Genomic DNA, 26,321 nt, shown 5'->3' on the forward strand with positions numbered 1-26,321 from the left:
TGAATTTCCTCCTCCCATCCCGGAGCTCATAATTGATGTCACGACTAGATATGAGGTGATGTCTTTCATGGATGGTTCGTCTAGATATAATAAAATTCGCATGGCACCGAAGGATGAAGAACTTAGTGCCTTTCAAACCCCTAAAGGTATATACTGCTACAAGGTAATGTATTTTGGTTTGAAAAATGCTGGTGCTATATATCAACGTGTCATGCAAAATATTTTTGATGACATGCTTCACAAAATCGTGGAGTCTTATGTTGACGACTTGGTGGTAAAGTCAAGGAAGAGAGATGATCACTTACAAGATTTGAGGGTGGTATTCGAACGACTTCGAAGATACCAACTCAGAATGAATCCGTTGAAGTGCACCTTTGGAGTTTCTTCTGGGAAATTCCACGGTTTTATTGTTCGACACCGAGGTATCGAAATTGATCAAACTAAGGTGGATGCTATCCTAAAAATTCCCGAGCCTAAGGATATTAATGAATTAAAAAGCTTACAAGGTAAGTTGGCATATCTTAGAAGATATATTTCGAATATAGCTGGAAGATGCCAACCATTCAGTCGCCACATGAAGAAGGGAGTTCCTTTTGAATGAGACCAAGCTTGTAGGAATGCTTTTGAAAGCATTAAATCCTATTTGATGAAGCCTCTAGTACTGGAAACACCCATACCTGGAAAGCCACTAATATTATACATTTCAACACGGGAAAGGTCAGTATGAGCGCTTCTGGATCAAGGAAACAATAGAGGCAAAGAAAATGCACTTTATTACTTGAGTAGGATGCTGACGCCAAATGAGATCAAGTATTCACCTATTAAGAAGTTATGTTTGGAACTTGTCTTTTCTATTCAGAAGATGAAGCATTATTTCCAAGCTCACGTTGTGCGACTTGTCTCGAGAGCGAATCCTATCAAGTTTGTCATATCTAAACCTGTCCTAAGTGATCGATTAGCGAGGTGGTACCTCCAATTTCAATAATTTAAAATTGTGTATGTTCCTCAAAAGGCGGTAAAAGGACAAACATTAGCAGTCTTCCTAACTGACCATCCGATTCCAGATGATTGGGAGTTTTCTGATGAATTACCTAATGAAGATGCAATGGTCATAGAAATTCAACCTCCTTGGAAGATATATTTTGATAGCGCCGCACATCGTGAAGGAGATGGCGCTGGAATAGTGTTTATTATTTCTTAAGGAGAAGTTTTGCCATATTCTTTCGCTCTGACACAACGGTGCTCCAATAATGTTGTTGAATATCAAGCGCTCATACTTGGGCTTGAAATGATTGTGGATATGAAACAATTGTAACTACAAGTTTTTGGAGACTCTAAGTTAGTGATTAATTAGCTTTTGGGTAGTTATGAGGTCAAGAAGCCAGAATTGGTCCCATGTCACAAGTATGCTAAGAGACTGGTAAGTTGGCTTGGAGAGGTAACTATTCAACACGTGCCGAGAAAGGAAAACAAGAGAGCCAATGCATTAGCAACCTTAGCTTCTACATTATCATTACCTGATCAAATGCAAGTCGTTGTTTGCCAAAGATGGGTAGTTCCTCCACCAAATGACTACGAGGAAAAAGAAAGCAAATTTGAGAATCTTGCTTCCGCTTGAGGTTGAAATTGAAGATTGGTGACAATCATTAATTGATTATCTTTGTTATGGGATATTGCCAGAAAATCCCCGAAGGAAGACTGAAATCTGAAGGAGAGCCCCTCGTTTTATTTATTACAAAGATACACTTTACAGAAGATCATTTGACGGAGTGATATTACGTTGTTTGGGGGCCGATGAATCCCTCCAAGCCTTGTAAGAAGCACATTCTGGAGTATGTGGATCACATCAATCTGGACCAAAACTTCATTTTCACATAAAAAACAATGGGGTATTACTGGCCAACCATGGTGAAAGATTGTTTAGATTACGCTCGAAGGTGTAAATCTTGTCAATTCCATGCTAACTTCATACATCAACCACCTGAAGTATTGCACCCAATTGTTGCCTCTTGGCCATTTGATGCTTGGGGCTTAGATGTTGTTGGCCCATTGCTAAAGTCTTCTGGTGGACATTTATACATTTTGGCGGTAACTGATTACTTCTCAAAGTGGGCTGAAGTTGTTTCTCTTAAGGAAGTAAAGAAGGAAAATGTGGCTAACTTCATCTGAGTCAATATTATCTAGCGCTTGGCATTCCTCGATACATATTGATGGACAATGGTAAACCATTTGATAACAAGTTGATGAATAAAATATGTGATCTTTTTGGCTTCAAGCAACGCAATTCGTCCATGTATTATGCTGATGCCAATGGACTTGTTGAAGCATTTAACAAGACGCTCTGTAACTTGTTGAAAAAGGTTGTCTCTAAGTCTAAAAGAGATCGGCATGAGAGAATGAAAGAAGCTCTTTGGGCATATAGGACCACATATCACACACCAACGTAAACGACTCCTTATTCACTTGTTTATGGAGTTGAAGCAGTCCTTCCACTTGAGCGTCAAATCTCATCGTTGCGGCTTGCCATTCAAGAAGGACTCATTGATGAAGAAAATGTTATACCTTGAAGAATTGGAAGCTTTTGATGAAAAGAGGCTAGAAGCTCAACAAATCCTTGAATGTTATCAAGCTCCCATGTCTCGATCTTTTAGCAAAAGGGTGCGCCTTAGATCTTTCCAAGTGGGTGACCAAGTTCTTGGGGTCAAAAGACCTATTATTACCTCTCGTCGATCTGGGACAAATTCTATGCTAAGTGGGATGGACCATATGTTGTATAAGAGGAATACTCAAGTGGCGCTTACAAGATAGTTGACTCAGAAGGTTTGCGGATTGTCCCTATCAATGGGAAATTCATAAAGAGATACTATCCTTGAAGAAAATAAATATGATCCTTAACGCATGAGCATAAACTGAGTGGTACTCCTGGCCCGCAAGAGTATAAACTGTGCACAGTCCAAAAAAAAAAAAGTCTGCTAGGTATCCTTGAAGAAAACAAATATGCTCCTTAACGCATGAGCATAAACTGCATGTTATTCCTCACTCGCAAGAGTATAAACTGTGCACGGTCCCAAAAAAAAGGTCCGCTAGGTTGAAAACCTCAAAAACGGCGGCCTAGGCAAAAGTTAGGACATGCAAAAAAAAAAAGAGTCCGCTAGGTTGAAAACCTCGAAAGAGGCAGCCTAGGCAAAAGTTAAGACATTAACAAAAAACAAACTCACCCATTTCTAACTACGTAATGACTTAATCCTCTTCACCGAGGTACGTAGGCAGTTTAGCGTTTCATTCTAAGTTCAGTCATATGAGTTCAAAAATACATATTACCCAAGGCATTATTCAAATAAGGTATGATGGAATATAATTCACTTGATTGATACTTAAAAATTAGGAGTACATTCTTTCGCTGAACTCTCTTTCTTATTTTGATGGCTCAATGGGGGCAAGTCCTCCATATCAAATTGAGGTCTTTGATGGAATGATTGTAGTTTCTTTAATAAGAGGCTAAATATTCAAGTTGAATGCTCCAATTCTAAGTCAAGTTGATTTTGTCAAATCTATTACATCATCAATTTGAAGTATTCAAGTTCGCTAGGTCTTAAAGTTGCAGTATTCAAGTCCGCCAAGTCTTCAAATCCATAAAGTATTAAAAAAACTCATTTGTTATAAACTGCTTAATGACTTGATCCTCTTCACCGGAATTTGTATCTTCGAGATAATTATAGTCTTTAGCAGGCTGTAAAGTTTTCAAGACCGTCATGTCTTTGACCTGAATTCTTCAAGTTTGCTAAGTCGTCAAGTTGAATTCTTCATATTTTCTATATCATTGATTTGAAGTCTCTAGCATGCTAAATCTTCAAGTTGAAGTTGAGTTAAATTCTTCTAGTCCGCTAAGTCTTCAACTATCCAAGTCTGCCACGTCTTCAAGTTGAATTCTTCAAAGTGGCTACATCTTCAAGTTTAACTCTTATACTTTAACCTTCAAGTTGAATTCTTAAAATCTACCTGAATCTTTGAGTTGAAGTGTTCAAGTCCACCAAGTCTTCTGAATTTTTCAAATCTGCTAAGTGATGATGAGACCTTCGAATTCGGCAAATCTTCAAGTTAAAGTCTTCAATTTTGGGAAGTCCTCAAACTGAGTCATCAAGTTAAAGTCTTCAAATTCACCAAGTCAAGTTGAGGCCTTCGAATTCGCCAAAAGTTGAAGTCTTCAATTTTGCCAAATTTTCAAGTTGAATCATCAAGTTAAAGTCTTCAACTCCACTAAGTCTTCAAATTTGTCAAGTCATCAAGTATAAACCTTCAAGTATGCCATGTCTTCAAGTTGAAATCTGCAAGTTAAATTTTTTCGAGCACCAAGTCTTCAATTGAAAGCCAATAAGAAGCCCCCAAAATAGTCTTGAAGTCTTCAAATTGATATAGCCTTCAATTCTTTAGTTAGAAGTTTCAGTATATTTTCAAGTGTATGATAAACGCCTTTGATATAGTTTGCACCATCTTTAAATATTTATATCTTGAATTACTTGAAGGAATGTTTTAATATATCTTCAAATCTTCAACTAAAAGTATTTAAAATGTTAGCTCGCATGACTTGATTTATGTTGCAGAAAAAAGATTCTTCGACTCTGAGGTTATCTTTACTAAAGTGATATCTTTGGATGAGATCTTCTTCTACCTGCAAAAAACAAATGAAGGGAGAAATATATCTATATAAAGGAAATCATAAAATTACCTGTGAAGATTGAAATTGAAGAGATATTCTTGGTGGTCAGCTTTTTTCATGCTTCATACAATCTCTGATTCATGCATCTCGAAATAAGGACGAGTTTTCATTCCTTTGCTCCAAAAGGTCAAATCTTTTAGCGGTAAAGTAAAATCTGCATGTTAGATTCTATAATGATCTTAGCTGGTCTTCATCTTAGATAAAATATAGTCTTCAGCTTAGACGGTGTAATAGTTTTAGCCTCGGACAAAGTAAAGTCTTCAGCTTAGATGGTTGTCTTCGCCTTTGCAAAAAATAATCTTCAACTTAGTCGGTGTAACAGACTTTGCCTCGTATAAAGTAAATTTTTATCTCAGACGGTGTAATGATCTTCACCTCAGACAAAGTAAAATATTTGGCTCAGACGGTATAATGGTCTTCGCCTCAGATGAAGAAAAGTCAAATCTGTAAATAAAGTAAGATCTTTAGCTCAGACGGTGTAATGGTCTTCACCTCAGATAAAGTAAATTTTTGGCTCAGACGGTGTAATGATCTTCACATCAGATAAAGTAAAATCTTTGGCTTAGACGGTGTAATGGTCTATGCCTTAGATACAATGAAGTTAAATCTTCAAACAAGATAAAATCTTTAGCTTAGACGGTGTAATGGCCTTTGCTTTAGACAAAATATTTTTTTTGGTTCAGACGGTGTGATATCTTTACCTCAGATAAAGTAAAGTCCTTGGCTTAGACGGTGTAATAGTCTTCGCCTCAAATAAAGTAAAGTCAAATATGTAAATAAATTAATATCTTTGGCTCAAACGGTGTAATGGTCTTCACCTCAGACAAAGTAAATTTTGGCTCAGATCATCTCAGACAAAGTAAAATTTTTGACTCAGACGGTGTAATGATCTTCAACTCAAACAAAGTAAAATCTTTGGCTAAGACGGTGTAATGGTGTTCGCCTCAGATGAAGTAAAGTCAAATCTATAAATAAAGTAAGATGTTTGGCTCATATGGTGTAATTATCTTCACCTCAGACAAAATAAAATCTTTGGCTCTGACAATGTAATGGTCTTCGCCTCAGATAAAATAAAGTCAAATTTTCAAAAAACATAATGATCTTTGGCTTATAGATAGTGTAATGGTATTTGTCTCAGATAAGTAAAATTTCAGCTTAGACAATGTAATCGTCTTCGCCTAAAAAAAAAAAGATCTTTGGTTTAGATGGTGTAATATTCTTCCTCAGATAAAGTAAAGTCTTTGATTTAGATGGTGTAATAGTTTTCGCTTTAAATAAAATAAATTTTTGGTTCAGACGGTGTAATGATTTTCGCCTCAGATTAAATAAAATCTTTTGCTTAGACGGTGTAATCGTCTAAGCCTAAAAAAAAATTTCTACTTGAGATGGTGTAAAGTTTTCGCCTTGTCTAAAGTAATGCCTTTGTCTTGTTTGAAGTAATATTTTTGCCAACATGAATAAATTTTCGGGCAGGTAAATTTTAATTTCTTCAGACTTTGCTCACTCTTCTAGCAAAGAATAGGAGAAACAAACGGGAGAAACAAAAAATTCAAAGGCTGTAAAAGAAGATGAGGTATCTGTTAAAAGTTCAAATTACTCAAATTTCCTTAATTTTCTTGCTATTAAAAAAGAGGAAGAAGGTGTATTCTATTCTTGCTATCTGCAAAGAAAAAAAAACATGAATGGAAGCACATGAACTTGCCAAAGGGTATTAAAAAAAAGAAATTCTTTTTACTCCAATTTTCAAAACTATTCACGTCTGAAATCAAGAAATTTCCAAGACATGTCGAGTTGGTCGATAAAAGAATAGGAAAAAGTATCAAAGCCAAATGAATATCCAACGGACAAAGCAGTACAAGTCCAACAAAAGCATCTCGTTCATATGAGAAAAGTTTTACAGTGTATGCAAAAAACAAAAAAATGACAAAAGGTGTCCAAGCTATCATAGACCTTTGCCATTTAATACGAGTATATATAAAAGTGAAGTGCCACGTGCTAAATACCAAAATAAAGGAAATCTCGAGGGGCATCACTGTATAAACTAAAGTCAGGGATTGCTAGATATAATATCAAGTTGCTACAGAAAAATTGAAGAACATCTCTGTCTACATTAGCGCTGATTTAGTATGGAATGTCAAGCTCGAGATCTAATCTCATTCTTTAATCTCTTTGGTGCTCTCTATTGACAGATGCAAATCAGTACATGTATGAAAAGAAAATCACTTCACCAAACAAAGATAGAGAGAGGAAAGAAAAGAAAGAATTACATGAAAGAAGAGAAGTAAATACCATCGACTCTATGAGATTTTAGCTTTAACTAATAAACAGTGTTGTAATTCTTGGAGAGGCTCTGGTGATGTTGCTAATGCCGCAAAATAAAAAAGAACATGGTATAAATACAAAAGAGAGACGATGAAGGAGCTAGGAGATGTCGAAAAGGGGGAGAAGCCAAATATACTATGGTTGGGCGAGGCACAATGTAAACAAGAGGCCCTTTATATAGAGTAACAATTGGGACGGTGGTTATATACATATCAGTCTTTCACATGAAGTCAAATTGCTTGCCCTATCTCCTAAAAGGACTCAACTTCTTATACCTGATATATTCTAGTCAGCAGCTAGTATCGATATCTAACGTGGAGTAGATATCTTGAAAGGATATAATGTGATTTATCATCTCATTCATTTTTCTTTAATAGTAAATTGCCTTTATGGAAAGTAATATTTAAATGTAAATCATCAAGATTACATTTTGGGACTTACGTAATGCTTCTACCATAAAATTGCCTGGAAATAAGCAGCTTAAAAAAAAATAAAAAGAGAAAAACATTGTTGCCAACGACTAAAGAAACGAAAGCTTGATGTTGCAAGCTTTAGAAATTTTAAGCTATTAAGGTTAAGATCTTTTGAGCCTTGTCATGTGATGTCAAAAAATAGAAGTATTGTTTCAACGGTGCTTCAAGCCTTGTCTTTGAGGTTTCGGAGAACATGCAAACCTACAAATCTTGAAGCATGCGGTATTTGTAAGCATTTAAATATTATCAGATTTAAATTCATAAAATAATTTGGGCCATATCAAATTCAAGGTAATAGTCCAACAAATATTATGGCTAGTAAATTGGGTTAACTATTTTAATTCAATATATATGTGTTGGGCTAGTCTATTTAATTGAGCTACAAATTAAATGATAAGCTCACTTCATTGGCCCAAGGTCCAAATGACTATTAGCCCATCTTAAAGCCCATGCTCATGCCACGTGTCAAGTGATATGGCAATCCAAGTAAAAAGAACGAGCCAATAAAATCAATACACGTGTCAAATGATGTGGCGATCCAAGATAAATAAATGAGCCAATGAAATCATGTCATGTGTCAAGAGAGGTGGCATACCAAGTCAAATTAACAACCAATAGAGTTGTGCCAAGTGTCTGGATGGCATTGGTCACTTTAAATGGACCAATCAAATTGCAGAGCCACACCACTCCCTACAACTATAAATAAAGATCTTCATAAAACTAGAAGACACGACCAGAAGTGATAACAAGAAGCAAGCAGAGAGCTCGTGGATCAAATACCGCAAATATTTCTACAAGCTACAAGTTCAAATACTCAAGCACTCAAGCTACAAGTTCAAGTTCAAGATCAAGAACGAAATCAAATCAAATACCAAGGCGTTCAAGATCAAATTACTTGTTCGTGATCAAATCCAAATTCAAGCTCAAGAAGGAGATTCAAGACCAAGCTTTACAAGCTCTTGAATCAAAATCAAAACCAAGCTCATCAAGATAGTTTATATTCTTGAAGAATCAGATGAATACCATAGAGATTGTAACACTTTCATTTATTGAAATCAAATATTATATTTGTTACACAATTTTTTAGTTTTGATTATTTATTTTTTTCGACGCGAAAATTTATTGTTACAATAATATTTAGGAGAAAAATCTATGAATACTAGAATTATTTTTAAAAAAAGGATCCGGTAAAAGTTTCCAATCAAAATCACTTTATTTAATTATAGCCAAACAAGGGATAAGGACAAGGAAGTACATAAATTAATTAATGTAATATCTGCACACCTTGTCTCGATTTTGAGGACAAATAGTACATTCTCTTCCACCAATTTGACTTTCGTGCCCAGAATTTGGGGATGCGGCATCCATTTAGGCATCAGCTCGGGAAAAAAGTTTTAAAACTAATTTTGGATTAATTAAAAAGACTTTATTCATATTCGAAAAATAATTTTGTTTTTTGTAAAAAAATTTAAAAACTAAAATTTTTTTTTACTAAAAATTGGAAAAAAACGAAAATATTTTTTTCCAGTCTTTATAAAAAAACTGCGTTAAAAAACTGAAAAATATTTTCTAAAACAATATTTTTGTAAAAACTGAAAAAAAAAAACTGAAAAGTAATTTTCTAAAGCAATTAAAAACTGAAATATTTTTAACTAAAAACTGAAAAATATATATATTTATTTTTTTAGTTTTTACAAAAACACTGCTTTAGAAATTTGTTTTTTAGTTTTTTTTTTTCCAGTTTTTACAAAAATATAGTTTTAGAAAATATTTTCAGCTTTTTTTAAAGCAGTTTTTTTGTAAAAACTGGAATTTTTTTTTCAGTTTTTAGTAAAATACAAAAAAAATTGCTTTAGAAAATTGATTTTCAGCTTTTTGTTTTCCAGGTTTTTCAAAAATATTATTTTAGAATATATTTTTCAGTTTACTAAAGCATCTTTTTTGTAAAAACTGGAAAAAAAATATTTCCTTTTTTTTCAGTTTTTAGTAAAAATAATTTCAGTTTTTTTTAGTTTTTACAAAAAAAAATTGCTTTAAAAAATTTCTTTTCGGGTATGATTAATGAGTCTTTTCAATTAATTAGAAGATATTTAGAATTGATCAACAGGAAGATGACACGTGTCCTTCCGTTTAAATGAGGGGTATATTTGAACCCAAAGTATGACTGCATGGGTATAGATAACCCAATAGTATAATGATGGCTATTTTTAGACCATTTTCGAAAGTACAAAGGTATATTTGGCCATTTACCGATCTATATATATATATATATATATATATATATATATATATATATATATATATATATATATATATATATCAAGAAATGTATTTATCTATAATCTCTTCTTTTTAAAGATTTATTCCTCACATTTTAAGACAATAATCAATTACTCCTTCCGTTCATTTTTTCTTGATACATTTTAACTTTTCACGTCCCTTAATAAATAATACATGATATCCATATTAATTGATGTATATTTTATTGGATTAGAGAAAAATAATTTGAAATGAGTAATAAATATAACACAAAAAAATTGTCTTCTCTTAATAAGCGTAAAGCCGTAAAGTAACATATAAAAATAAAAATTTATTTTTAGTATACCTGCAAAAATAAAAAGAAACCTAAATGGAGCGAGTATTACTTAAAAAAAAAAAAGGCAGCGTTTCACAATACTAATTACTTGTACCTCCGTTAAGACCAATGAAAGAGGAATAAAGCTGTCGATTCACAAACGACAAGCCAAAAATTAGGCTTTTCAATTTCAGGAGGGTCCATCTCTTTGCCACCATTATAGTTTCATATGTTCAAGGAACTCTCACAGGCATTCGGATGGATCTTCCGCAAACTCGTCACCACTGGTAAACCTTGAACAAGAAGATGCTATAACAACTTATTTTATTTTGCTGTTTAATTTTGAATTATATTTTAATGATAATTTAGGGTTCATTATATTTTAAAAGGGTGGATATTTAAAGCATGCACCTTGCTATTGTGATACATTTGTTATTCAAATTTTCTTCCCTGTAATTTGTATATTATCTCGCTATTACATTTATTTCTTTGAGTCCCTACATCAAAAGCAATTATATTATTTTTTATCATTAAAACTAAAACCTAACAATCTCCCCCTTTTTGATGATGACAAAAAAAATAATATATGTAAACATCAGTTAACTTTCCTGTATTTTACTCCCCCTCAGTGAGTGCAGTTGACTCACCCACAATAGGTGCCGTTGGGACTACTTCTTTTAGTCGACTTCTCCTGTAGTATCTATAGTCGACTCCCTCTGTAATGGATGTACCTGCACGAATATATGTATAGCCTTCTCCCCCTTTTTGACATCAACAAAGAGGGGATAAAAATAACAATACACCAGATACTAAAGCAGAATTTGTAGCATGATATGCATGCAGAGTTATATAAAAAAAAATCATCCAACGACTGGTTATCCAGTCCAAAACAGCACAGCAAAAAAAATTATTTGAAATTCCACACTAACGATGCAAGAAATAAGTAAGAGTGTTACAAATCGCCTCCTTCAATTGATCAAAGCTAGCATTAGCTGAGACAGTCACTCCATCAAGCCTGTCGTGTACTTCCTTGAATGCCTTGACTGCATTTTCCCTAACTCTGAGAATTGCAACCCTTATCTTTGAAACATCAGACCCTGTCTCTTTGGAGATTGAATGAATGTCCCCAACAATGGACTGAGTGGCATCAAGAAGATCTTTGATGGTGGTCAGCTGGTTTGTCAATGGCAGTCAGTTTCTCAGTAAGGTCAGGATTACTAAGACTGTGATGGGAAACAGAGGCTTTGGTCTTGGGATCAGGTTGAACATGCTTGACCTTACCTTCTTGTTTCTTAACTCAGGAGCCCTTCACACACACATATCCCATACTAGCAAACTCCCTAGAATTGTAAGATTTTGAAACATAGACGAAAGGATATTTCAGAAATAGAGATATTATGAGTTTCCAGAATATGAGTGATGGCCATGACATAGGACAGACTGGTGGGATCATTAGCACTTTCAATCATAAATTTATGACTCAGGAGGATAGTTTGATCTTGAGTTTGGTCACAAGGAAATAGACAAAAAAGGTATCTCTTTGAGAGAAGGAGGAGAATGAGCCAGTACGAGGGAGCAGAGTAGTTACAACAATGTGCGCTAGAACACGAGTTTCAAATCTAACATCACTTGGACCTAACTGGTTTGGGAGGGATTCAGATGAACACTCAGCAATACAACATTTTGCTTGATCAAAGGTGATTTCAAAATCATCAGGCCAAGAATTTTTTAAAAGTATGGGAAAACCAGAATACTTACATTGGAAAATTGAGTCAAACATGGCACAATCAAGAACGATGCGCTTTCCTAACACTAAGGATTCCAACTTGTCAGACTTACTAGAGCAAAGATTGGCATAAAATATTCTCACTAGGGGTTCATAGACTTTAGGAGGGGGAACAGAAAAGAATTTTGACCAGCCTTGATAAACAAACAGATCTTTTACCTTATAGTTTAGGGCTTCCATGTCATCAAGGTCGACTACTCTGCCATGAGCGATTGGCTTGTCTTTCAGAACAATAAAAAATTCCTGTTTGGAGAATCCCAGAAATTTAGGTCAGACTCTAACGAACTTGAGAGATCTATTTTCGATTTCTTAGGAGTAAAGGATTCAGGAGGTTCTTCCAAAGGTCTTTTTCCTAGGGCTTTTTCTCCTAGAGGATGAGAATGATCTGAGAGTTCTGCCTGAGATGAGGCAAAGCCTTCTGAGTGGTCGGACCCTAAGTCTACTTGTTCTGGAGGCTGGGAAGAAGGTTTTGCTCTGGACCGAGTACTTTTCCTGGTGGAGGCTGAGGGATTTTTAGAGTGTTTAGCCATGGAAGAAACTAGTTGAAGAGAGTTTCGGAGAGAGTTTCTAGGAGATGGGAACGATGGAGATTGGAAGAGGGTTTCACAGATTAAAAGAAGGGGTTTCTGATGGTTGGGTACATGAAAAGAAAAGGTATCAGTTGGACAGGCGTGATGATTGGTTTTCCTTTCTTGAACGCTGGAACTGATGTGAAAAGAGAGGAAAAGAGAGGGAATTAGGAGGCGCTATTAATGACTATGAAAAGACAAAGTTTAAACATTAGGCATACAAAACATAAAAATATCACATAGGTCCTAATATTAATGATCAATAAAAATAATACCAAGTAATTCTCTTAAAAAGCAAAATCTGTTTTCAAGTAAAGGTTTAGTGAAAATAGTAGTTCCAACAAAAGATAATTCTATATTTTCCTTAAGAACATGATCTCTAATGAAATGATGTTTGATGTCTATATGTTTTGCCCTAGAGTGATACATAGGATTTTTTGAGAGACATATAGCGCTAGAGTTATCACAGAAAATTGGAATGGGTTTAAAGAATAGTTCATAGTCACCCAATTGATGAGACATCTATAGAAATTTTGCACAACATTGTCCAATGGCAATATACTCAGCCTCAGTTGTGGATAGTGAAATTGATCCTTGCTTTTTACTGTTCCAAGATATCAGTGCTTTTCTAAGTAATTAACATGTTCCGCTGGTGCTTTTTCTGTCTTTCTTATCACCTGCAAGATCATCATCTGAAAAACCTTCTAGTTTAAAATTGTTAGAGCGTGGATAGCATAATCCGTGAGAAATAGTTCCAATGAGATATTGAATAATTCTCTTTACTGCAGTCAGATGTGATTCTTTAGGAGCTGGCTAAAACCTGGCACATTTACAAACACTAAACATAATATCTGGCCGACTAGCAGTTAGATAAAGAAGGGAGCCAATCATTCTACGATATTTAGTTTCATCAACATGATTTCCCTGTTCATCTTTGTCAAAACTTGTTGAAGGACTCATTGGTGTGCCAATAGCTTTAGCATTACTCATACCGAACTTCTGAATCAACTCCTTTGTGTATTTTGTCTGACATATAAACGTTCCTTCTTCAGATTGTTGAATTTGAAGTCCAAGAAAGAATGTTAGCTCTCCCATCATACTCATTTCAAACTCACTTTGCATAAGATTTGAAAATTCCTTGCACAGACGAGGATTAGCACTACCAAAAATAATATCATCAATGTAAACTTGAATAATGAGATTACCTTCCTATGATCTTTTAATAAAAAGGGTAGTGTCTACTTTACCTCTTGTAAATCCGTGATCAATAAAAAATGAGCTGAGTCTTTCGTACCATGCTCGTGGAGCTTGTTTAAGTCCATACAATGCTTTGGTCAATTTGTACACATGGTAAGGAAACTTTGAATCTTCAAATCCAGGGGGTTGTTTTACATATACCTCCTTCTTAATGAAACCATTTAAAAAGACACTTTTGACATCCATCTGGAAGAGCCTAAATCTTTTAAAGGATGTGTATGCAAGAAGAATTTGTATTGATTCCAGTCGAGCTACTGGAGCAAAGGTTTCGTCGTAGTCGACTCCTTCCTGTTGTGAGTATCCTTGAGCTACTAATCTGGCTTTATTTCTCACAACCTTTTCATCCTCATTTAGCTTATTTCTGAAAACCCATTTTGTTCCAATTACAGGAGCGTTTTCAGGCTTAGGCAGCAGTTTCCACACTTTGATTTTTGTCAAATTGATCTAGCTCTTCCTGCATTGCTTGTAACCATCTTGAGTCTTTCAGAGCTTCCTCTATTTTCTGTGGTTCAATCTGGGAAATCAGTGCTATGTTTGCTTTTTCTTGATAGCTCCCCTGGTTTTCATTCTTTCGCTTGGGTCTCCTATGATAAATGTTTGAGGATATTCTGGTTCACTTCTCAATTCATTTGGACGAATTTTACTTGTATGATTAGTTGACTCCTTCGGAGATTCTGATTGACTGTTGCTAATCTCATTAATTGACTCCATTACACCATCAGGTTTAGTAGTCGACTCTTGAGATTTGCTTGTCTCCTAAATTTTTTGAATTTGATCTTCATCACCTGCAATAATTACTTTCTCGGCCGAAGTGTTATTTCATCAAAGATAACATGTACTGATTCTTCTACACACAGTGTGCGTTTATTTTAGACTCTAAAGGATCTACTATTTAATGAATAACCCAGAAAAATACCTTCGTCACTTCTTGGATCGAATTTTCCAAGATTTTCCTTACCATTATTGTGAATGAAGCACTTGCTTCCAAACGGATAAAAGTAACTTATATTGGGTCGTTTACCTTTCCACAATTCATAAAGAGTCTTCTTCAGGATGGGTCTTATGAGGCATCGATTGAGAATGTGACATGATGCACTTACTCCTTCTGCCCAGAAGTGATTTGGCAACGAATATTCTAGTATCATAGTTCTTGCCATATCTTGTAAAGTACTATTTTTTCGCTCAACAACTCCATTCTGTTGGGGTGACCTTGGAGCAGAGATTGTGGGTGTATCCTTGATCATTGCATAAATCTTCAAATGCTCTGCTTTCAAATTCTCCTCCATGATCACTTTGAATTGTTGTAATAAGATACCCCTTTTCTCTTTCGACCTTTTTACAAAAGATCTCAAAATTTTTCAAAGCTTCATCTTTGTGAGATAGAAAAATCACCCAAGTAAAGCGTGAGTAATCATCAACAATAACAAAGGCATATCGTTTTCCTCCTATGCTAGCAGTTCTAGTGGGTCCAAATAAGTCCATATGAAGCAATTGCAAGGGCTTTGAAGTAGATACAATATATTTATTTTTGAAAGAATTTCTAGTTTGTTTACCAATCTGACATGCATCACATACATGATTTCTAGAGAAATTGAGTTTAGGTAAACCAATAACTAAATCATGATAGGAAAGTTTCTCTATCAGATGCATGCTTGCATGACCAAGTTTCTTATGACATAACCATGGATCATCAGATATGGATGTTAAACAAATATGATCATCTATATTTTCAAAACCATCAAGAATATAGACATTTCCATACATTTTACCTGGGAGGATTATTTTACTTGTTTCATGTTCAATAGCACAACCTGTTTTCTTGAACTTTACTTCATACCATGAGTCGCATAGCTGACTTATACTCAGAAGATTGTAGTTAAGTCCGTCAACAAGATAAACCACAGTGATATCACAATTATTATTGAAAGGAACTGTTCTGGTACCGACCATTTTTCCTTTTGAGTCATCACCAAATTTGACATTTTCTCCGTCTATTTTTGTAACTTCTTTAAACAGGTTTTTGTCACCTGTCATGTGATTGGAACACGCACTATCTAAGTACCATTTTCCTTTGCGACTCCTTCTGTGGTGTTCTTGCAAAATATAATTAGTACCCAAGCTTGATTGGGTCCTTGTTGGTTAGTATTACTGGACTGAGGATTATTTTTGGGTTTTCAAATCCATCCTGAGATATTTGATTTACGAAATCGACAAAATGAATATTTATGTCCACTTTTGTTATAGTAGTGACACGTAAGTCCTGATCCATTTTTGGATCTTTTATTTGTGTTAGTACTAGTGGACTTTTTTCTGGCTGGTTATTCTCCAGTTGACTTGTAAGTCGCCTGGTTCAACTTGACAGAACTATGACTGGTGAATTTGAACATTCAATTGAGTTGCATTTGTAATTCCTGAAACTCATCTTAAAGTACTTTTTCAATTCCGCATACTTCCAGCTTGAGTTTTCAGTCTTTTACTTCTTTGTTGAGTCTCTTTAGTTCATTCATCATTTTTTGAGACTCTTTCAAAGTAAGGGCAAGAATATCCTGCAATTCATTACATCTTTCACAGTTATAAGATCTTACCTCGCGTCATGAAACAGTTCTCATTGTCATCTTTGCATTCGTCATCTGAAGTGTCCTCATCTGTCCAGCACCCTGAGAGTTTGTTCATGTCATTTTTTAGAATTGTCATGAAACATAGATTTGCATCTCTTCATGTTCTGAACTGTTTTCATCACTCCAGCTTCTAAATGATTTGTTCTTGTTAAAACCTTTGGAAACCTTTCTTTTAAGATCAGGACACTCAGCTTGAACATGCCCAAATCTTCCACACTTATAGCATTTGCCATCATTTTTGTCTTGTTCGTTATATTGCCTAGTTTGCCTGGGTGGTATCCTGCCTCTTCTTGTATTTATGTATCTCCTCATTAAACCATCCATGTTCCTTGATACCATGGCAATTTCTTCTTGAAGCGCTTCAGGGTCGTCATCAATATCATTGTCAGCTCTTTCAGTTGTAGCCTTGAAAGCAATTGTTTTCTTCTTTTCTTCTTGGTTTGTTTTCTTGAGATGAGTTTTCTCGAAGGCTATAAATTCTCTTCGAAGTTCATCGTGTGATAATTTGTTCAAATCCTGTGATTCAAGTAGTGGGTAGACTTCTCAGAATTTTTCTAACTTGATCACCACTTGAGTATGGTTTGCCAAAAGCTTTTAGATCGCTAATGATTTTGCTAAATCTGGCAAACATCTCTTCAATGAATTCTCCTTCTTTCATCTGGAAGAGTTCGTAGTCATGAACCAACATATTGATATGTGTTTCTTTCACTTTATTGGTTCCTTCATAAGTAACTTCAAATTTATCCCATATCTCTTTGGCTGTATCGCAATTGGAGATTTTCTCATATTCCTCACCACTTATAGCATTATAAAGCAGATTCCTTGCTTTAGCATTAACTTGCACAACTACCATTTGTTCATCAGTATATTCATCTATATCTTCAGGATCAACAGGTGGTTGAGCAGCAGCCGGTAGAGGATGGTTCCCCTTTTTGATAACTCGCCAGACCTTGACATAATAAGACTTTGCGTATATTTTCATACGCACTTTCCAGTGAGAGAAATGTTGTCCATTGAAATATGGTGGTCTCACTTGCGATGTTCCTTCTTGGAAGAGTGCTCCGACAATAAATTGATTAGCCATGATCTTTTCTCACAAGTTGTTAAGCAAAAGAAAAATGTGAGCCTTACTCTAATACCAATTGAAAGTACAAGAGAGGAGGGGGTGAATTGCTTATTTTAAAATTAATTATTGTAAGTTGACTAGTTTTTCAATTAGTCGACTAGATGTAATAGCGAGATAATAAGAAGTACAAAATTAAAATACAGAAGTAAAGTGCAGGAATTAAAGACACCGGAGTTTTTATACTGGTTTGGATTCAATGTGAATCTTAGTCCAGTCCCCTTGGGTTGCAAGGGAGTTCTCTTTCAGTGATTGAGTTTCATGAATACAAAATAAATGGTGTAGTTTACACCAACAACTCAGTTTCTATGTCACTCGTCTTTTCTTAATAAAATGCTTCACTAGTATTTTTCTCTCTTTCTTCTCTAACTTGTTACACAACAGATCTAGTAGAGCTACAATGTTTGTTTGAAGTAGAACAAAGAGAGGGTAATTGGTTTGATCAAAGTATATCTCTCTAAAACCTAAGGTTGCGTATAAATACTTTGTAGGAGACCGTTACTGAAGAGATTTTCCAACCCAAGAGATTTGATCCTTGGAAAGAAATTGATTCTTTCCAAGAATAATGTTAATTCCCGTTACTCTTCCTTGATGTGTGGACTTTGAAAATTTTCCATTCTTAAGTCTTGATAGTGCCAGATTTGCTCCTTAATTCTGGGTCCTTCCAGTAATAGCTACTGATTGATTATCTTGTCGGATGTTCAATGCTTCTTTTCCTTTTTAACTCTTTAATCAATCTCGGATTGATTATCTCGCCGGATCTTCAGTGCTTCTTTTCCTTTTGAATGCTTCAATCAATCTTTGATTGATTTCTTCCTTCAGCTTGGATTGTTTCTCTCTGTGCACTTTAATCTTGGTTGATTTCCTTGAGTCCCTACACCAAAAGCAATTATATTATTTTTAATCATTAAAACTAAAACCTAACACTTACTATTGTGATATATTTGTAGTTCAGTTATTGTTCCCTATTATTTTTATATATTGGTACGGGCATTAAAGTTATTTTGAAAAACTTACACGGACTCATGCATTTTGACACATATAATTGAGTGAAAAGAAAAGAAAATAAAATCGAATGGTACATGTCAAATAAGTGATCATGAATCATGATATGTATTGGCAATTAGGGGAGTGCTATTTCTAACTAGGTTTTTAAAATAGAAGATTAACTTTTAATTCTTGCCTGCATTGTTTTTAGGCTCTATCCTTTGTAGAAAAGAATTGGTGTAGCTACATTGCCACTTTTTAACTTACCTTCATTATGCAATAGGAATTACAGTTTTTTCCAAGTGGAGAACTCCATTCAAGAAAGAAAAATGCAACATACTCTTAAAATAGCATGATTACAAGTTTATTATTTTTATTTACCTATTCTTCTAATTTTCACACCTTATGCACCATCTTTCACAGTTTTTTTCATGTAGTGCATAACCATTAATTGGCTACTGATCTACAATCACCTTTTATTTTCACAGCTTTGGAAACGCATAGGGAAAGAAGATAGAATCACCCCTCCCCTAAAAATGGAATTAGCCTCTATCATCGAGATGATCATATCAGAGGCATTTTGAAAAACCGGATGAGGAGGAGTGATGACTGGGTCAACTCTAGAATTGTTGAGATAATGGACTCTCACGTTAATTTTTCTCATGGTTTATCTCAAAAGAAGGATGAAGAAGAAAGCTCAATGAAGATGAAGCAGATGACTGCTCTAGGGTTTCCGACAAAGACGACTTAAGTTCGGAGTTTACAATGAATGAGAGACATAAAATGTGAAAGGGAATTTGACATGTGGATCAATCTTGAACGATGATGATTTAACTGATAGATCAATTCTGAGTCGTCCAGATCAGATAAGTGTAGCTGATTTTCACATGCTTCATACGTGTGATATATCATTGTAAAGGAATTATTTTCTGTTATGTAGGTAAGTACTTAGCCAATAAAATTGTAGCAGGTGTATAGGATTTTATCATTTTCTTTTTTTTAGTTTATTTACACTAGATTTTACATCTTCAGTCATACATACTTGTATATATACAGAGCCCTGCACAGAAAGTAATACATAGAAAATTTTTCATATTTCTCTTATCTTATTCTTTCATGGTATCAGAGCAGTAGCTTGATTCTGGAGAATTCAATCTTTCTTTCTTGATTTTATGTCACTAATTCATTTGTTTCATCATGTCTGATGCTGCTGAAGCTTCCGTAATTCCAGCTGCTGCTGGAAATGGAGTCAATCTTGACCCAAATCACCCCTACTTCCTTCATTCCTCAGACGCTCCTAGAATGAGTCTGGTGATTGCAGTCTTCGATGGCATAGGTTTCCAAGGCTGGAGGAGATCTGTGTTGATAACTCTCTCAACAAAGAATAAGCTGGGATTTATCAATGGAAGTTGCCCAACACCTACGGCCACCTCAAAGGACCATCAACCATGGAGTAGGTGTAATGACATGGTCACCTCCTCGTTATTGAACTCATTGTCCAAAGATATTGGAGACAATGTCATTTATTCCAAATCTTCAATGGATTTGTAGACCAGCCTTGAACACAGATTTGGGCAGTCCAATGGTGCAAAATTATATAACCTACAGAAGGAACTATATGGATTATCACAGGGAATAAATAACATAGCAACTTACTTCACCAAGCTCAAACGCTTATGGGATGAGTTGGATTCATTGAAGTCAAACATGAAATATAACTGTACTTGTGTGCGTGATGGAAAGCATTTGTTGGAGAAATCATAAGAGGATAAAAGGGTGATTCAATTTCTCATGGGCTTGAATAAAGTCTATGGTCAAGCTAGAGGAAACATCTTAATGATGAACCCTCAGCCAAATATCAACCATGCATATTCACTCATTCTTCAAGATAAGAATCAGAGAGAGAGATATATGCTAATCCTCTAATATCCTCTGATTCTTTAGCTTTCATAGTAGATAATCAAAATAGTTTTCCACAAAGAAATGGAAAACAAAAACTCACAAAATAGTTTCAAAAGAACCAAAGTGCTTTTCAGAGATATGGGAATCAAAGTCCAAAACTACCTACTGCTAAGGCAAAGAAATCAAAGTTTAATCCCAATGTGTCCTGCACCTACTGCAAGAAAATAGGGCACTCAGTGTCACATTGCTACAGAATTATAGGTTTTCCTGAAAGTTTTGAGTTCACAAATGGGAAAACAGGTCAAGGATCCATCAGGAGTAATAGGGCTTTCTCAGAGGATCAGGGAGGAGATGCCAACAACAACTACAATGATGCATTGGAACAACATTTGTCTAAGGATCAGTTCTCTCAATTGATAGAGTTAATCAAGCAGGTCAAAGTTTCAGATTCAGGGATTTCAAATTCAGAAGTGAATGCAAATGCAGTTGCTGGTACAATTGTGAAATACTATGTATCTTGTTTTTCAGTTTTTAATTCAAGAACTTGGATAATAGATTCAGGGGCCTCTGAACATATGTGTTTTGATTCAAATGCTTTTATATCTCTTACCCCTCTCTTTGTGTCTCTACACATTAACCTTCTTGATTCCTCTAGGATAACAATCACTCACATAGGAAAGATATTCATTCTTCCTAACTATGTTCTCGAGAGAGTTCTTTATGTACCTACTTTCAGATACAATTTGTTATCTGTTAATAGGTTTTGTTCACAGTTTCTTTGCATCAACTCATTCTCTTCTAATCAATGTCTATTGAAAGCCTCTTTAATAAAGAGTGCTCAAGTTTTTGGTAAAGCAAGAGAGGGACTATATCTATTGAAGCCCACTGCTATCAACTCTAGGAATAGTAATCGAGAAAATGTAGCTTTATTTCTTAAGCATAGTGATTCTGTTAAGTATTCAGTACCTTTTCATTTTTCTGCAAATGCTATTTCTCATGTAAACCTTTGGCACATTAGATTGGGGCATTTGCCTTTTTCATCAATGAAACACTTCAATTTTATCTCTTTTCCTCCTAATTTTACATGTTTTTGTGATGTTTGTCCTAAAGCTAGACAAACTAGATTCCAATTTTCTTTAAGTTAAATCAAAATAAAAAGAGCATTTGAATTAATATATGTTGATGTTTGGGATCCCTACAAGGTCCTTACTTATAATGGATATAAGTATTTTTTAACTATTGTGGATGATTACAGCAGAGTAACTTGGACATTTCTTTTAAGCACAAAGAGCAATGCATTTGGGGTTTTGAAAAACTTTTTAGTCATGATTGAAAGGCAGTTTGGAGTCAAGGTACAAAAGCTAAGAACAGACAATGCATTTGAACTTGGGAGGGGCAGTCAAGAATCTGCCTTCCTTTCCTCAGAGGGAATTCTTCACCAAACAAGTTGTGTAGCAACCCCTCAATAAAATGGAATAGTTTAAGGAAATACAAGTATCTTTTGGAGATTGCAAGAGCACTATTGTTTCAATCACATGTTCCTATTGCCTATTGGGGAGAATGTATACTAACAGCTACTTATTTGATTAACAGGTTACCTTCCAAGGTTCTCAAAGGCAAGACACCTTTTTCTGTATTGTTTAACCAACCTACATCTTATAATCAACTCAAGAGTTTTGGTTGTCTATGCTATGTGTCTACCTTGTCTAATGGAAGAGGTACATTTGACCCAAGAGCAAAAACTTGTGTGTTTTTGGGTTATCCTCTAGGGCAAAAAGGGATACAAATTGTTGGAATTGGACACTAAGAAGATTATTATGTCTAGAGATGTTCACTTCTTTGAGGATATGTATCCTTTTGTTTCTAATCCTACTTCTTCCTCTCCAGATCCTATATTCCCCATCTCGTCTCCTACAGATACTACTTACCCTATATCTCCAGCAATTTCTCCTTCACTAAATGCAGACTAACTTGACTCGCCAATTCTTACTAGTGATCCATTACCTCACAACTTCAGTTTACCTAGTTCTAGTGGCACTAGTTAGAGTTTCCCTTCTTCTGCAATCCCAGCCAGTTTCCAGTCACCTCACATTGGTCATTTACCTAGAAATAATCCCACATCTAGCTCTCATTCACCTAGGAGCAATTCTCATGATCATATCTTGACACCACATGTACCTAGGAGATCTGGTAGAGAAACTCAATGGCCAAGACATTTCAAGGATTACATTTGTAATAACATCATCCTCACTCAGTTTACTGATGCTTGTCTAGCACAACCTGCTAAACCTAATGTTTACTCTTTTGGAGCCTTATCAGCACATAATCAATACATCATGCAGTCCATTTCAGAAGTACAAGAGACTGTTAGTTATTCTCAAGCCTCTATGCATCCTGGTTGGAAAAAGGCCATGGACTCATAAATTATAGCTCGACAAGAGAACCATACTTGGGATGTGGTGCTATTACCTAAAGGGAAGAAGGCATTGCCTTGCAAATGGTTTTACAAAGTCAAGCATAAGTCAGATGGATCAATAGAGAGGCTCAAGGCTAGATTAGTAGTTAGGGAAGACATTCAAAGAGAAGGAATAGACTATACAGACACATTTTCACCGGTGGTAAAAATGACCACTATTAGATGTTTAATGGCAATAGCAACAAAGAAGGACTGTCCAATCTATCAATTAGATGTGAGAAATACTTTCCTACATGGAGATTTACAAGAGGAAGTCTACATGAAATTTCCCTCTCGAATGTCTTCCCCAAGTCCTAACCATGTCTGCCTACTTAGAAAGTCTCTCTATGGCTTAAAGCAAGCTTCATGGCAGTGGTATGCTCGGCTTGCAGGTGATTTAAGTTTCAAAGGCTATTCTTTCTCTATGAATGACTACTCATTATTTTTTAAACGTACATGGAATCTAACTTCTAGTGTCGTAGTGTATGTCGATGACATTCTTATTAGTGGTAATGATTCTCAAGAAATTTCAGCACTTAAGTCATTCCTTAGTACAGAATTCAAAGTAAAAGATTTAGGAAATCTACATTATTTCCTAGGAATGGAAATTCTCAGGGAAGCACAAGGGATTATTGGGTGTCAAAGGAAGTTTACCTTGGACTTATTGCGTGAATTTGATGTTTCCAATTCCTCCTGTGTTTCCTCTCCTCTTGAACTATCTTCAAAGCTCAGTGCCGATGAAGGACCTTTGATCTCCAATCCCACTGTATACCGTTATCTTGTTGGAAAACTGAATTATCTGACTCACACAAGGCCCGACTTGTCCTTTTTTGTCCTTAATCTCAGCCAATACATGCAAAGTCCCTGAATTTCTCATTATATGACAGCTATTCGAGTTCTGAGGTACCTCTGCTCAGATCCCGGACAAGGGATCATTTTGAACTCAGATCTCTCTCTCAAGATTGTTGCGTTCTGCGATACAGACTGGGCTTCTTGCCCTGAATCCCGCTCTGTCAATGGTTTCTCTATCGCACTAGGAAGATCACCCATCTCATGAAAATCAAAAAAATAAGTCTCACTTTCTTTGTCCTCCGCTGAAGCGGAATATCGATCCATGCGCCGAGTTGTTGCTGAGTTAACATGGCTAACTCGATTACTTGAGGATCTGTCTGTATCTCCCTCTTTACAGGTTCCTGTTCTCTCTGATAGCAAATCAGCAATTCATATTACCTGAAATCCAGTATTCCACGAAATGACCAAACACGTGGAATTAGACTGTCATTTTGTCCAGCAACAATACCTTTCTGGTCTAATTTCACTCTCATATGTTCCTTCCTCATCACAGCTCGCCGATCTTTTCACCAAATCTCTCTTAGGACCAGCTCATAATTCTGCTCTTCGCAAGTTGGGTATTACTTTCGTGCCCTCCAACTTGAGGGGGGATGTTGAGATAATGGACTCTCACATTAATTTTTCTCATGGTTTATCTCAGAAGAAGGATGAAGAAGAAAGCTCAATGAAGATGAAGCAGATGACTGCTCTAGGGTTTCCGACAAAGACGACTTAAGTTCGGAGCTTACAATGAATGAGAGACATAAAATGTGAATTTTACATGTGGCTCAATCTTGAACGTTGATGATTTAACTGATAGATCAATTCTGAGCCGTCCAGATCAAATAAGTGTAGCTGATTTTCACATGCTTCATACGTGTGATATATCATTGTAAATGAATCATTTTCTGTTATATAGGTTAGTACTTAGCCAATAAAATTGTAGCAGGTGTATAGGATTTTATCATTTTCTTTTTTTTAGTTTATTTACACTAGATTTTACATCTTCAGTCATACATACTTGTATATATACAGAGCCTTGCACAGAAAGTAATACACAGAAAATGTTTCACATTTCTCCTATCTTATTCTTACAAGAATTCAGGAAAAAAGTGTCATTTCATCCGTGTTAGAATTCTATACATCATAATGCATTTGCATTAATCAGTGAGAACGAGTTCTTCTATAAACAATACCGAGAATACATGAGCAAAACATCTTTCTTCTTTGTGGGATTTGGCAACGTAGATTTATTTGAGCAGTTTATTGACATGAGTTTTTCATACGACATCATATTGTGGCTGGTCGATAGTCCTAACAAGGAAAGATTATACCACTTTTATTACCTCGCATTGTTGCACTACAGATTCTGAATTTCGGATATTCTTGTATTTGTAAAATTGTATTAAGTACAAAGGAGGGGCAAGTGAACGAATGTCAAAATAACAAATTGAGAGGCCTTATGTGTAAGATCAAATCACATTGTAATGTAATTTTGCCTTAGCATTAATAATATTAGAAGCTGTGGTTACAGCACTATAAGAGTAATCTAATTAAAACTAAATTTTGGCCATTGTAGACAGTAGTTGCTCATGATTTATTATTGCTTTTTTAGAACCCAAAATAGAAAGTAAAACAAGAAAAATAAAAATTATCTATACTATATAAGAATTATGTCAGTAAAATTCTAATCTCACTCAATGAATTGTTGTTGAATGCTAAATTTGGATTGGTGGTGCATTATCAAATGCAGTAAAATTCTCAAAACGGGAATAGCTGACATTCATGAAGATTATTTTGGCTTCGCTATAGCTATTATTAAATGCTATTTGAAATAATATTAGGAGATCAAATACTTTTGTTTTTCACATAAAACACACTTCAACCAAATAACGTCCAAATGCATACTTTAACCTTCTCATTTTTCCGGTTGTAATTAATGTAATAGTTCATGATAAAGTCATGAAGAAATATTTTATTAGTAGAAATTGAGTTTCTTTTATAGGACATTAATTATATAGTCATATTTTATTTTTATTTACGACTGCACGAAGCGCGGATACATTTACTAGTATATATCTATCATTGAGGCCCTAACGCTGTTACGTAGCACTCCCATTCAACATGGACTACATTTATCTTTTTTCTATGATTTTTTGCAATTTTCTCTATTTTTTCACAATCAAAAACCAAAAGTCACCCTAAACCAAAAATATACAACGCTTCAAAAATAATTGTTTCTTTTCCAACGGATGCTTTACTCTCTCTGTTTTCTTTCCTCCCTCTATCTCAGTATTCATCCTCCTTTATCTTTCTATTTTCCTATTGTTCTTTTCGTTTGCCTTTGTTAAAATTCAGTATACTCTTTCTCCTCCCATTTTTTTGTTCTACGCTGCTTTTGCTTCACCTTTGTTGATTTACTTTAATTCCTCCACTAATCTCTAAATTCTTTCCTCACGGTCATTTCCTATTTGCGTTTTTCAGTTACTTTCACTTTGATTTTTAATTCCCCTCTGACTTTTATTCATTCCTTTGTCACCATAACAACTGCTTATTTTGACGCCCATCAAGTGTTCGGAAATATGCCATGTACCTTGCCCACGGATTCAGGATATGCTGCAAATGTACTCAACACTTGCCGATATGTAATCCTCTTCACGATCATTTTCAATTTGCATTTTTCAGCTACTTTCGCTTTAATTTTTA

General features: G+C 35.1%; 2 protein-coding genes across 2 annotated transcripts; both read left to right on the forward strand.

Annotated features, from left to right (window-relative positions):
- Positions 1–2,210: 2,210 nt before the first annotated feature.
- Positions 2,211–2,808, forward strand: LOC138904898 (uncharacterized). The gene is made up of 2 exons (XM_070193394.1): positions 2,211–2,360; positions 2,485–2,808. Exons 1-2 carry the CDS (start codon positions 2,211–2,213, stop codon positions 2,806–2,808), a joined length of 474 nt encoding a protein of 157 aa, XP_070049495.1.
- A 16,816-nt stretch (positions 2,809–19,624) lies between these two features.
- On the forward strand, positions 19,625–22,299 carry LOC138904900 (uncharacterized). The gene is made up of 4 exons (XM_070193395.1): positions 19,625–19,945; positions 20,464–21,327; positions 21,532–21,681; positions 22,099–22,299. Exons 1-4 carry the CDS (start codon positions 19,625–19,627, stop codon positions 22,297–22,299), a joined length of 1,536 nt encoding a protein of 511 aa, XP_070049496.1.
- Positions 22,300–26,321: the final 4,022 nt, after the last annotated feature.

The sequence above is a fragment of the Nicotiana tomentosiformis genome, chromosome 2 (genome assembly GCF_000390325.3).
Source record: "Nicotiana tomentosiformis chromosome 2, ASM39032v3, whole genome shotgun sequence".
NCBI classification, from domain to species: domain Eukaryota; kingdom Viridiplantae; phylum Streptophyta; class Magnoliopsida; order Solanales; family Solanaceae; genus Nicotiana; species Nicotiana tomentosiformis.